The sequence below is a fragment of the Numida meleagris genome, chromosome 8 (assembly GCF_002078875.1).
Source record: "Numida meleagris isolate 19003 breed g44 Domestic line chromosome 8, NumMel1.0, whole genome shotgun sequence".
Taxonomy (NCBI): domain Eukaryota; kingdom Metazoa; phylum Chordata; class Aves; order Galliformes; family Numididae; genus Numida; species Numida meleagris.
Window position 1 is genome coordinate 3794577 of NC_034416.1, and position 13623 is coordinate 3808199.

General features: G+C 46.8%; 1 protein-coding gene and 1 long non-coding RNA gene across 2 annotated transcripts in view; both read right to left on the minus strand.

Annotated features, from left to right (window-relative positions):
* Nucleotides 1-6009, minus strand: part of LOC110403072 — a 47450-nt gene extending 41441 nt beyond the window's left edge. Inside the window, exon 1 of the long non-coding RNA XR_002441480.1 lies at nt 5674-6009. This is a non-coding gene — a long non-coding RNA (uncharacterized LOC110403072). The remainder of the gene's footprint in view (nt 1-5673) is intronic.
* GPC4 (glypican 4) overlaps nt 9322-13623 on the minus strand; it is a 38365-nt gene continuing 34063 nt past the window's right edge. Inside the window, exons 7-8 of the mRNA XM_021405865.1 lie at nt 12378-12553; nt 9322-12097 (exon numbers count right to left, since the gene is read on the minus strand). Coding sequence (XP_021261540.1) covers nt 11889-12097; nt 12378-12553 — 385 coding nt within the window. The 3' untranslated portion in view covers nt 9322-11888. The remainder of the gene's footprint in view (nt 12098-12377; nt 12554-13623) is intronic.

Consider the following 13623-nt stretch of genomic DNA (forward strand, 5'->3'; position numbering starts at 1 on the left):
ACAAAATGCCTTCCCCATCCCCCTCCCTCCCCCTCGTACACATTGAGTTGATGGGAAACTGCTTGCAAAATGAGAAGTATCCCCCGTGGAAAAGTCTGAAAGAATTCAAAGAGTGAAACAGCTGCATTCTTTAAAAGTCACTGGAGTGGAGTTTGATGGAAGGTAAGATCTTCTCCATAGTGTTTTTTAATGCCTTTAAGAATACGGTGACAGAGATCTAATTTTCTGTTAAGTTCCACAAGGAGGTTACAAACAAAATCCACTGAGATAAAACCTGCTGCTCAGAACCATATGCTCGGGGTTTTTTCTTTCTTTCTCTCTAGATAATCAAACCTTCACACCTAGATACTAAACAGCAGAGGTTTAACCATAATTTTAAGATAGAGCTCACACGCTGAAAGACAGATCATGTCTTCAGCATACCCTGAAACATGCTGTTAGATATTAATTCTGTTGTGAAAGCGCTAACGTCAGCGCCCAACTCGAGGTGGAGATGGCTCTGCACTCACAACACAGCAATTGCTCTGGTACATGTGAAGACCACAGCCCACCTCTGGCTGCTCACATCACCAAGGTGGGAAGAGTCCTGGCCCAGCTGACTTGTAAGCAGAGCTCCCAGCTTTGCTGTTAATGGGATAATTCAGCAGTTACTCCATCGTTTTTGGAGACTGCCTTCAGAAATCAATGGTTTGTTATCTGGCTGCTTGTTGCCCCAATCTATTTTGGTTCCTCCACTCAGAATCCCTAAGAAGACTTTCTAGAAGGAAGGGTTGGAATTTGGGGGGTGGTGGGGAGGGCTGTTTGGCAGTGAATGGACACCACCACTTCCACCAAGATCATCCCCACACCAGAGACAACACAGCTCTTTTTATAGGCTGGGAACATCGTTGTTTTACACCCTTTCAGAACTACACCAGATTTCACCAACAGCACATCCTGTGGAGCCAAAGGAACTGCAGTGTGGGCTACATGGGAAGGCTTTGGGTGGACCTGCGGGGAGCGCTCCTCACCTGCTCTTCCAGACGAAGCCACCACAAGGTCACGCAGAGACAACTCTCGTAAGATTTTCTCAAGACCTCCCCTGCTCCCATGAGCGGTGTGAACTGAAAGCAGCCAGGCCCGGCAGAGCGAGGGCCAGCTAAATACTCACACAGTTTCAGCTGTAAATACGAGCATCGCGCTTACTCACCCAGCAGATGAACACAGCTCAGAGCAACCGTGCAATGGTGATGTTCGGACACCGGCACTCCGAGTTCATGCATGTGATGGCTGGGCTAGATGATCTTAGCGGCCCTTTCCAGCCTTTATGATTCTGTGAATAACCATCCCCTTTAATAAAGCTGAAGACTTCTGACGCTCTACAGTCACGCTTTTTTGCAGTCTCCAGGATTGTGCCCATACACATGCACCCTAATCCATCCCACTAAGAAGGACATTAGAGATGATGACGCTGTATATTCACTGCCTTAAAGATACATGCTGCACCGCTTGAGGCCTGTTGGTTTTTTTTTGCACAGGGAATATAATTGGTTTGAGATCACATGAATCTAATGAGGTTTCTTTCCTGAGCGTGCAGTAAAAACGCACATTTCCTGTCCACATCACAGCCCCAGATACAGATGTTCTGGTTCTCCGAGCATGTCACATTACCCGGGTCCGTGCGAACACGGAGGACTGCATTGTGTTTTTGGTGAGCTCTGAAGCGGATGGGGGGAAAGGTAAATTTATATTCTTTATGACGGCAGATTTTTCGCTTCCTAAGACGACTAGCATTTCCACTTTGCTTGGAGAAAAAAAAAGTCAAAAAACGCAATGCAGCTCAAAGCTGCCTTCGTTCTTTGCTGCAGATAAAGTTTTATGTCTCTGAGAGCGTAACAGAGCCACTTGCCAAAGATCATACAAAATATATCTCACGCAAAACAAGGCATGAAACCAGGAATCGATGATTGACAGTGCTCCAATGGCCCAAACAACACACCGAGGCCAAGCTCCTCTTCCAGCGAGCTCAGCTGCACACCAGTGCACACTTTCCAAGAGCAGCTCTGCCCAAAGCCTTGCACTGGGAGGCAAGGCAGCCAGCTCGGCATCCATGCAAACTGAAATACCCTAAGTAAGTGGTGTGAGCAGCTCTCCTCACAACCGAACACTTACTCACATGCGGGGAAAAGGTTGTTTGCAAGTCTGCAGAGCAGCGTTGTGTTGCCAAGTCTTTACATTACGAGCTTTTTTTGCTCTGGTAGGTGCTCAGAGCACAAATACCAGAGCGGACACCACGCAGCCCCAGCTGTTCTGGTAACAGGCTGCACACCCTGGCGGGCAGATACAAACACAGACATAGAGGAGTACAGAAATAACCGCGAGTACCTTTGGTCCTTATAACAAGCTCAGAGTGCAAGGAGCATGTGACAGTTTCAAAAGGCACACAGGCTTACAGTTCCTCTGCTTTCGGGACGTGTGAGGCGTTCAGCACCAAGTGCCATTTCCAAGGAACAAAGTTAAAACTGCTCAGCTGCATCCTCCACCCCCACAGTTCTTTGTGCATCAGCGCTTGTCACGGGTCCCAGCCCAGCACACGCAGCCTGGAAAGCACTGAAGCAGAGGACTGATGCAAAGCTGTGGTTGTAGACAGCAAAAGGCAATGACCTGACCCAAAAGGATGCTGCAGGCAAGGGCAGCGGTGCCACGGTGCCCATAGGGTGGCTGGCACAGTCCCTTGCCCACCGCCCCGCCGCAGCCCGCTCCCCTTAGCTAAGTTGGCAATGCCATCTAGTGCATAGAGGCAGAAATAGCACAGCACCCGCGGGCAGCCGGGCTGCGCAGCGCCAGATGTGCAGCACAGATGTGCTCCCAGCTGGGGCTGGCCGTGCCACCAGGCTCCGTCCTGCGGTGCTCAGCCCTTGCGGTGCACGTCAACACAGGCTCAAACAATGCCTGCCCGGGATTGTTTCCCACCAAAGAAGAGCCCAGCATTAACCAGAAAGCCCCACTTGCCTTGAGAGGGAGGGGAAATCCTTTCCTTTCCCCGAAGGGTTTCAATTTAATTGTTCCAGCTTCATCAGCTTGCAGTCTTATGGCCAACTCAGCTCAACGTTTTGGCTCTCTGGCGTCACTCGAATGCAAAACATCTCCCGCAGAAACATTTTTTTCATGCAAGACAAACACTCTCTCAGTAACAAGAAACATTTTTCTTAGGCACGAACAAAGGGTGAGGTTTCTGCAGACAAAGGAACTAAAGGTTTTGTTTTATGGAGCGCATTCTCTGACGCAGACTGAAATCTTTTTGCGCTGGGGGCTGTTTTTCCGAAGCTTTTACTCTTTCCAAAAATATATCTCGTCCGATTGTAATTTTCACCAGCGATTTAAAACTTTTATTTTTTAATGGAAATCACTCGGCTTTTAAAAATATTTTTACCAAAAAAACCACCATCTTTCGCTAAGAATGTGTGACCTCCACGAGCAAAATATTTCAACAGCTATTGAAAGCAGAGAGCCTGTGAAGAAAATAAGTTGTGAACTTCTTGCTTTGTTGACCAATGGGTCCATTTCTCGCTCTATAAGACACAGCTCCCTCTCCCAGTGTTCCCCTGAGCTGTTGCTCAACCTGACATGAAGGAGATTTATTTAAAGGTATGAAAAAAGTTGAAAGCTTTATCGCAAAGAAGTCACCAAGACTGCGCTGCTCCTCTTTGCCTTGCAAGTACAAATGCACTTGGGATGTTCAATAGACATGAAAAGTCAAGAAGGGGAAAAAAGTTTACCTCGGCTTGATTTGGGAGTAGTTCAGTAGGAAGGCCAGGTCTACCCCATTTTCAACTGGGTTTCTGGCTAAGCTGAGCTGTCTCCCCACACCTGCACACCCAATTAGCAAAATAATTTCTCTTTGGGAAGCGATGTGCTCAGGTTAAGCCCACCCAAGCCATGCATGGACAGGGCACATGGCTCCGTGCATGGGGTGGGAGGGGGGACTGGCACAGGCTCAGCCCCAGTGCTGCTGGAGGCGGTGGGAGCTGCTCCGCAAACTTGGAGCAAAGTCAGGGCTTAAGTAGCAACTGGAGGGATAAAAGCTTGTGGGATCAGGCCTTAAACCAGCTTCTGACTCACGACAGCCTTGGAGAATGTCTGAAATAATTAATATCGTTACAGGCCCGCATGTTAAAATAAATGAAAATCGGTAATGTTAATAGACATTAATTCATGCTAATGGAATCACTGCTGCAAAAGCAGAGTTAATAAGCCCAGCTAGACCACTACCACCGTCTACACGTTAAAAAGATCCAAAACATTTAAATATTGACCACATTCCTTTGAAATTAGTAGTATTTCCTTTGGATTACGCGTTGATCTCGGCTGAGCTGTGCTTGACATCTGGAGCAGTTAAAACAGCAACCTGAACAGCCGTAGTCTGCCCCTAATTTCCAAAGGAGAAAACCAGTTTTAACTTACGTGCTCTCGTTAAAGCCACTCGGCTGTCTCAGTGCGGGGCCAGCAGAGCCACAAAACCGCTGCCTGTAATCGGCAGCTGCTGCCAGAGCTTGGGGTTGCTTGCATGGGTCCCCAAAATCCCTGCCTTCATCAGGAAACATTCCTGCCCAGCCCTGATGGTCACTCCTGTGGTGGAGATGCCATTTCGTTGCTTTTTGCATTGCCTCACCCAACCAGCGTGCGTGCGGTGGGGGGATTGGAGGGGTGGCTGGGTTTAGTTGTTTGTTCTTTTTTTCCCCCCTTCTTAAAGCTTCTGAAAATCCAAAGATGGAATACAACCGGTATGCATCAGGACAGGTTAATGCCTAGGTTTGCTCATGGCTGTACTCAAATCACAGAATCATAGGACCACAGAATCATTCCGGTTGGAAAAGACCGCTAAGATCCCCAAGTCCAACCCCAGCCCAGCCCACCCCACCGTGCCCATCACCATGTCCCTCGGCGCCACATCCCCATGGTTCTGGAACACCTCCAGGGATGGTGACCCCACCACCACCTGGGCAGCCTGTGCCAACACCTCACCGCTCCTTCCGAGAAGAGCTTTCTCCTCATCCTCCACGCAGGGGAAAGTTTTCCCTTCCAGAAGCCTCAGTCCTGCAATCATCTGGAGGATGCAGCAAGCAGGAGTGATGCCGGGGTGGCCACCAAAGGCCCAGCAGAGTTATCTGCTGTATATGCATTACCACTTAGCTAGGAAGCCAAATGTCAGAGTTATTTAGCATGAAATACACAGGGAATACAACACACCTAATTTATTTGGCTAATTATTTTCAGACAACGAGGCTCTGGAAGACCTCTGTCAAAGACAACGGCGTCTTTGTAATCTGTCCCCTCTTGGCCCCTGGCTGCCTGCAGGGAGCTGCTCTCCTGCATAAAACACTGGTCCCCAACTGTCCCTGCTCAAACCCCAAAATCCCAACACAATTTTGTGGCAAGTAATGCTTATTTGATAATGAAGTCTAACGTTTCCGAAGGCACAAACATCCTAACGTCCTCAGAACAAATAAAGAGCGGTTATGTATTTTAAAACTTCTCCAAATGTGGGCATTCTTTTTTTTTTTTTCTCCCCATGGAAACAGCAAAAGAAACAAAGCCACAACACACAGCCAAACATCACCCTTGCCCCAGCCACGGAGGCACCATCGCCTCACAGCACTCAGTGCCCCCCCTCGATCCCTGACACATTTTTACCTGGAACGTCCTCAAAAGAAAGCATGGAAAATTCAGAGCCAACAACAAACTCATTTAGGACTGTTTCAGGAGGAGACAGTCCTACTGGAGGAGGAGATGCTTTCTGCCTTATTACGCAAACCCACGCGTGCACCGGAGCACAAAGCTCCTCCCCTGCAACCAGGGCAGGGTGAGCAGTCACTCTAAACTCACAGGGAGAGTTTGAACACAAATGCACTGAGAAATGCCTCCAGAGCCCCGCCACAAAGGCACAGATGGATGTGGGATTGCCCATTCCAGCTCTGATACATATTCACCCTGTCATGGTGCTTTAAATGAAGGCATAAAAAAAAAAGAAAAAAAAAAAAAAAGAGGAAAAGAGAAAAAAAGAAAAAAAAAGGGAAAAAAAAAAAGAAAAAAGGAAACTAACAAACAAAACAAAAAAGAAAAAAGAAAACCAGCTTCTTTGTTAAATCAGAATAGTTTTTCTACCGAAACAGCACCGCTGATACATCTCTGTGACCTTGCCTAGATAAAAGTCCCTGGAAATGCAGATGCACCTCCTGTTAACATCAGTGAAAAGCCTCCTGCAGACTTCACAGCCCTCAGATGCACTCCTCGCACAGAACAGCAAACGTGTGTGGCACTGGCGTGGGGGAAATGGCTGAGCGTGTACAACAATTAGCTTTATAAATGGAAGGCTTCAGCTATTGTCTTAGTGGCCCGTCCCTGGGGATCCTCAGCATTACTGTATTATTGATGATGCTAAATGGGGTTTTCAACAAAGCCGTTTTGAAGGCTTGCAAATGCCAAAACAGCATTTCAACCCATTAAACCTAACAGACAAAACAATTTCTTCTAAAAATAATCACCAGTTCTTCCCACCAGGAAAAAAAAAGAAAAAAAATCCAGAAGCCTGGCCAATTCCTAACGTGCCAAGTTGCAGGCAGGCCTGCTTTTACAGCTCGACTTGTAAAGCTCAGGAAAAAATTCAGATTATGGAAGCAGCAATGGACGCGGATGGCAGGTGGAGAGCGGCCGCCCTACACAATGGGGCTGTGAGCAACGCGGGCAACCACATCCCAGCCTGCTAATCCCGAATTTTCCTGTTCCAAGGAAAAGATGGGATGTCTTAACTCCCGCTAACATCCTCACCATTATGTTGATGCAAATACATTCACGAGGCAATTACCAGCCCAGCCAAGGGCCAGGCATTGTGGGGCTGACAATAGCTCCTCGAGCCATTTAGAGGAGGAACAAATACCCTCAACCTTCTCCAAGATTTTAAGTCTCATTAGTATAAATCAGTAACCCAATTAATGAGGGCTTTAGCATATTGATTTGCATCAGATTAGAGGAATTAATGACACACATAGCAGGAGACAACGCAGCAGGACATGAAGATGAACAGCGCTGCAAAGCAAGGTGATGCAGAGCGCTGGTTTCGACAGAGCCTCCTTCCAGAGCAAAGCTCTCCTGTCGTCTTGCTCATCCTCTGCTGGAGATGTGGGACTGATGCAGGGGCACAACCCCAGGATCCCCCCCATCCTCAGCCCTGTGCCCCAAGCAGCTCAGTGGACTGCCATGATGGGCATCGCTGAACCAAAACCCCAAGTAGGTTTGTAGGCTGGTGTCTGCCCTTCCCAACAGCTTGGCCCATCCTGAGCTTCCAAGAGAAACTGGCTTCTGGAATGTGCAACAAGGGCAGGTGGTGTAGATCTTAAGTGCTACTTCGGGAAGAATGCAAGAAATCCTGTTTTAAGAGGTCCAGGGCTCTATGGTTGGGGGTTAAAAGGAGAAGCGTTGTGGCGGAGTTGACAAAAACAAGAGGATCCACAGCAAAGAACAAGGACTATAGGAAAAACCAGCCAGGTCAACACAGAAACAAGGGGCAAAGTGAACGACAGTGGGCTGGAATGATCCTGAATGGGATGTGGGGATCAAGGCAGAGAAAGTTCCAGAGAAGCAGCACCCAGCAGGAGGGAGACAGGAGCGCAACGCAGCACTGGGATGCACCACCTGCAACCTCCACATGGGATCACGTGCGGGGTCTGAATGTTCATTTGTCACCTGGTAACTCTGCACGACCTGCCAGGCATGGCTAACACCTCCTTCCAGTCCCCATCTCGGCAGGCTGTCCAAACCGGGGCTGCCAAAGGGGATGGTTCCTTTCAGAGGAGAGCAACAAAGAGAATGCCTTCCCCTGCTCTCGAGGCGGGCAGCCCCTCCTTGCTCCAACAGTTATAAAAGGGCTCTCAATCCATGTAATCCATTAGATACAAATTACAGCAATTTAAGCACACTTGACCCAGAATTACAGCTAGCCCATAAAGAGCTGTGTCTTCCCAGGCAATTTACACTGTTACATGCCCTCAAACAAACCAAGGCAGAGGATTAAAAAAATATTACAACAAAAAAAGGAACAAAAAACCAAACACACCAGCAAAACAAAAGCAAAACAACAACAAAGTGGTGCTTGAAACAGCATTATCATGAACTGAAAGTTAGTACTAAGGTTGGATTACACTCAGGTGGTCCAAAAAAACTACACTATTACACAATCATTAGTCAACATACATCTTGCAGATACAGATCACTTTAAATCATTAAATCATTGCCACGTGAAAGAAAATGCCATGAAGAAATGCAGCACAACTGCTCAAGACAGGGAGACAGCAGCACCAAGCCCAGGGGGCACTGGTAAGGACAGCACAGGACAGTGCTGACCCAGAGGCACCCGCTCCTGGTCATGAATCCCACCCCATGGTGCAATCCTCACCGGCCAGGAGCAGGGCTGCAAAACGAGGGTGCCATTTATTTTCTTCTAATGGGAGACAGATGGATCCATATTCAGGTCTGCAGCAGCAGCCACGCCCCCCAGCTCCCACTGGCACCAACCCTTGCTGCTCAGCACCCCTGAGATGCTCCAGCCGTGCCCGTGTTGGCAGGACCTGCCCATCTGCTGCTCCCAGCTGTGGTGATGTGCCAGCGAGTGGGCCTTCCACCGCTGAGAAATGCTGTGGTTTTGTGCTGGAAAGCAAAGACTGTGAGCCAAGGCAGCAGCCCTGAGGTGAGGTCAGCCATGCAGTGTGCATCGCCGCTTTCACAACAGGGAGGTAGGAAGGAAGAGGGGGTCAGTGGTGCTGGTAGGGTGACAAACAGGGCCACAGGTTACTGTAGGGCACACCACATTAAAAGCATCCAAAGAAATGGAAGGGTTTTTTCTATGAGCCTTGCTCTGAAGTGTCTGATACCAGATGTTATCGTGAGCAAGGAGCCAGCCCCGAGTCAGAGGTCTTGCATCCAGCTAAAGCAATGACAGGACGGCAAGGGGAAGTTCAGCAAACTTCAAGTTTCAGAAATGACAAAATTACAGCAGCTCCTCTCACTGGATTCTTTATTCCGACCCTGGAAGGATACCACCTTCTCCTTTGAAGCTCACCAGTACTTCATTCGTTTCAATAATTAATTTATGCACGGGAATTGTTCTTTAAAGCATGGCCATAATGGCAATGGTTACGTGGAAAAAAGAAACACTGAAAGGAATGGAGCAGATGCCTTCTGGCCAGCCAGCAGCCCGCCTCGGTCCCACCCGTATGGTTTAGTTTACAAGCTCATGTCAGAGAGCCGATTTCACACACAAACACAAAATAAAAGCAGGAACACAACTTTTGATCATCCTACATTGATGTTTACTCTTGTTTCCTGTAGCCCCAGGTGACAAATCTGTCCTTGATATAGAGGAGGATTGTTGCGCTGTTACCAACATCAGCTGGACACGTTTAAAACGCACGTCAGGTCTTTGCGTTGTTCACTTTTACCAAAGGAGTGAATAATAATTAGTAAGCAATTAGATGTAAAATGATAAAATATGAATTCAGCAATGCTCTTCTTTAAGTACACGCTGGGCAGAATGCTCAAAAGCAGGAGAATTTACAAGCAACGTTCTGACACAGGAACACTTACGCCAAAAACTGAGATCTTGGAAAAGTCAGCCACTCCGAACACAAGGGCTTTTGTTCCACCATTCTCTGAGCTCTGAAGAAGTTTAATTTTTTCTTTCTTCCTTTAACTTTGCCGGCCTGCCAGCTGGGTATAAGCCAGAAGGGTTATCCAGTCAGACCTCAGTGCGGTATGTTTACAATGGTAGTGCATCTAAGGTTTGTTTATTCCAGGGTTAAAATTCAAATGGCTAGAACCATTTAAATAATTAAAGGGCAATCAGAAAAAAATGCCATGAAACCAAACAAATCAGTAAAAGTCATGGAAACCATCAGCAATATTTAATTCAGAAATTCTCTTTGTTAGGGAACTTAGCTGAAAGAAAACAGCTGGATGTAGTTCAACCCTCTAAATTAAAAACAATCTAACAAGGTCTATAGGGATAACTCTTTCAGCTACATACTGGAGACCAGATTCACTTCTACCAAGTAAATGTAATAGCACTCAAAGCTAGAAAGGAAATTCCTCAGAACTGAGGTAGTTTCTAAGTATCAGCACATTTTCCAATTCCTCGCAAGGCAACTTAGCTATTTACAATCCATTTTTTCCCACACATAAATTTATAACTTTTTCAGTTTTATGCTTCCGTGATTTATTTTCTAAAGAAAAATAGCCAGAATATCCCTACTCTACTAACATGTTTTAATAAATAACGGGCTACTTCTAGTAAAATTAAGCCTCCAGGATTGTTTTTACCAGCCAAGAATACTTCATCTTTATAGCTTTGCAGAAATTTGGTGTGAAAATAAAGTTGAATATAACACTGACCCTGAGCTAACAAGTAATTAATGCTTCAATATAAAAATAGAAAATTATCCTTACAACACAAGACTGGAACACAGCAAACCTTCTCTCTCTCTGGATTGTGTTCCTGGCTGGATCCCAGCACCCAGCCAGACCTGAAGGCTATACCTAAAGCAGGAGACATGCAGAATGATTTTGAGTCTTTCTGAAGACTCTTTTTCGTTCTCCCCTATACTCTTTAAATTCTTTCTTTTCTTAAAAATAGACATTTCTTTTCTTAACGAATGGCTGTTCGCCACTACGCTGTTCCAACCACCAAAGGCACAGGTAGAGAGAGAAGGGCATCTCAGGCAGCGCTGGAAAGCTGCGCTCGCTCAGGGCCTGGGCAATGGGTCCCAGGTGACCAAATGCACCAAAAAGGGGCAGATTCAGCCCTGCCAGCCCCTGCCCCGCTCTGCCTGCAGCACTGCAGCTCTGCCCGGCTGGTCCTTCCCTTCCGCACCCAACCAAAACTGCGAGAACAAAACCAGCAGCCCTCCCCCTGCTTCAGCCTCAGCAAAGCATTCCTAAAAATAATGCATAATGAATCCAGCATTCACCTAACAGATTTGCAGACAAGACACACGTTGGCATTCGGATCTGCGACACGACAAGTTGCTTCCAACCGAACAAGTTTAATGCCTTATTCCCACGGGGGGATGCATGTCGGGAACTGACCTACACGAGATACAGCTAATTGCAAGGATCCGGGGGAACACGTGATAACTCTTCTTAGCATCCGCAAAACTGGAATTCTCCACAGTCTCTTCCAGTTGAACCAAACATCCCGTAAAGAAAGCACAACCTGCTCCTGGCATTACCACCTCCTGCAATTGGGGCATTTGGCACGCTGACCGGCTCTGCCTTCATCTTCTCCTTCAGCACATAATAAAGACAAATCACTTCCACTTCTTTCCAGATAAGGCAACTAACATAAGGCGGATAAACGGGAAGTTAACTACATGAAACACATTTTCTGCTTGTTTGGTAATTATTTTTCCCCACAAGATAACATGATAAATAAAACCTGCTTCTGTACAGATATTCCTCGTTTCAGAAACACATACTTGTTACATGCCAAGAGAGGATCGTGGGTTTCTTCTTCTCGTAAGAAATGTGGTAAAATAAAATAAAATTAAAAAAAAAAAAAAAAAGAAAAGTGAGAAAGACGAATGCAGAGCTAACTACAGGCTTGTATATACATTTTTGTTATCCACCTCTATCATGGACTCTTGGTGAACGGGACAGACTGACAGGCCCCGTTCCTGTTAATCCCAGAATAGCAAGGGAAAAAAAAATACCAGTATCTTAAAACCAGTGGCAACATAGTAAAAACTGTACACTGTTGTCCATTAACTTAAAAAAGCAAAGTCACTAGATGGTATAAAAGTGAAAGCAGGTGCCTTCTAACTTTGATAATAAAAGTCTTTTTTTCTCCCTATGCTGCACAATTATCTCCATTGTCTTTGCATGGCCAAGACCAAAATGCTAAGGAACAAGGCTGCTTGTGATGAACCGCTTCTGGGAGCGGCAGAAGTGTTCACTTTTTTATCGCTCTTGTTGGAGTTTCCAGTAACTTCAGTTGCGTTGAACTCGAACTCTGGGGAGCACTGCTGGAACTCGCAGCCGCTGCCGCTCTCTTCCCCGCTGCTCTCTTCACCTGCAGGAAAGAGACACGCTGCAGCCCTCTGCCTTCTGCAGCTCAATGCTTTGCTTGCAAAAGGCAGAAGACAGAGAGGAAAAAGACAACAAACGCACAGATACTTCCATGATGCTCTTGGTATAAGACGACTGCTGACGCCTCGCAGTGCGCAGCATTTTGGCATTGATGAGCCCCCTTTCAGAGCCTGCCAGAGATGTCGTTCCCCACCCTCCTCACTAACACGCTTACAGGTAGCTGATGCTTAGCAAAAGCAAAAGGCAAACGACAGCAAACGTACTGACGTCAATGAAGTCGACGTCGTTCCCACTGTACGCATTCTTCAGCTTGTTGGTCATCACCCGCAGAACCATGATTTGCCGGCGAATCACCATGTCTGGCTTGGTAATATCGACTTCCACCTCCGGGTTGTTCACTTGACTTGCTAAGCCATTTCCAGTCACCGCAAAGTCGTACCTATAAGGAAACCGCTCCGGCCGTTACTGGAGCAGCAGCTCAGTAGGGTCCACGCCAAAAGGTGAGAGTGAGGAGTCCAGTGATGCCACCCCCCCATTTCCCAGCTCGGGTGATCTCCTGAGCCTAATGCCTTCTTCCCACACATTAGCCCTCATGAAGCACTCCTCCAAGCTCTTTACCTTCCTTGCAGCCTTTGGAGCATAGGAAATCAAACAGTGTTTTCATATATCCTGTGCCCCTGTTAGGCTAGCTAAGGGAAAGAACTTTCTCCCTAGTTTAAAAAAAAAAAGGGGGGGGGGGAAGATTGGGGGTTTATAATAATAATGGCTTGCAACAGCATAAATCAGCTTGCTGCAGGCAACACGGCAAACAAGCCGTTGAGCTGCCCTGATGTCCAGTTAGATGACACCTCTGGGAAAACAACTGTTGGGGTCACAGCTACGCCCAAGAAACCTATGGGAACTGTGGGAGGCAAGAGACATTCTGGCTTTGCATAATGTGCCTTAGCAAACAAGCTGTGGTATTATACACGTACTTCTTACCACGCAGACATGAGATGCAATTTCTCTAATAACCCCAGCAGGAAAAACATCTGTGATTTTGAAAATGAGATAACACAACCCAGCTCATCGAAGCAGACAACAGCCATCCTGCTCTGCCTGAGGAGGTGTGCATGCTCTGGTCTGCACTGCTGCACATCTCAACAAAGACAATCTGCTGGTTTAAATGAGAGACTGAGCAACAGAATCCACCAGAATACGTCTCCTGGAACAGGTATTTGAAGTATCATCTTATACAGCAGGACTCGACACCTTTTATCTTACAGATGACAGATATGATGCTTTTCTTTCTTCTGATCCTAATGACCGGGCAGTGAGATGTAAGCATACTTCTAAGGGGCTTGCTCAAACCCTGTCCTAAATTTCTGAGGGTTTATTTTTATTTGTCATCAATATTACATGTTGCTAAGAGATTAAGAGACCAAAGTGTGGATGAGCACTTCTAGCTGCTTGCAGCTATAGAGAAAAGAGGAGAAGTGAAGCAAAGTATCTTGCCCAGTCCACCTAGAA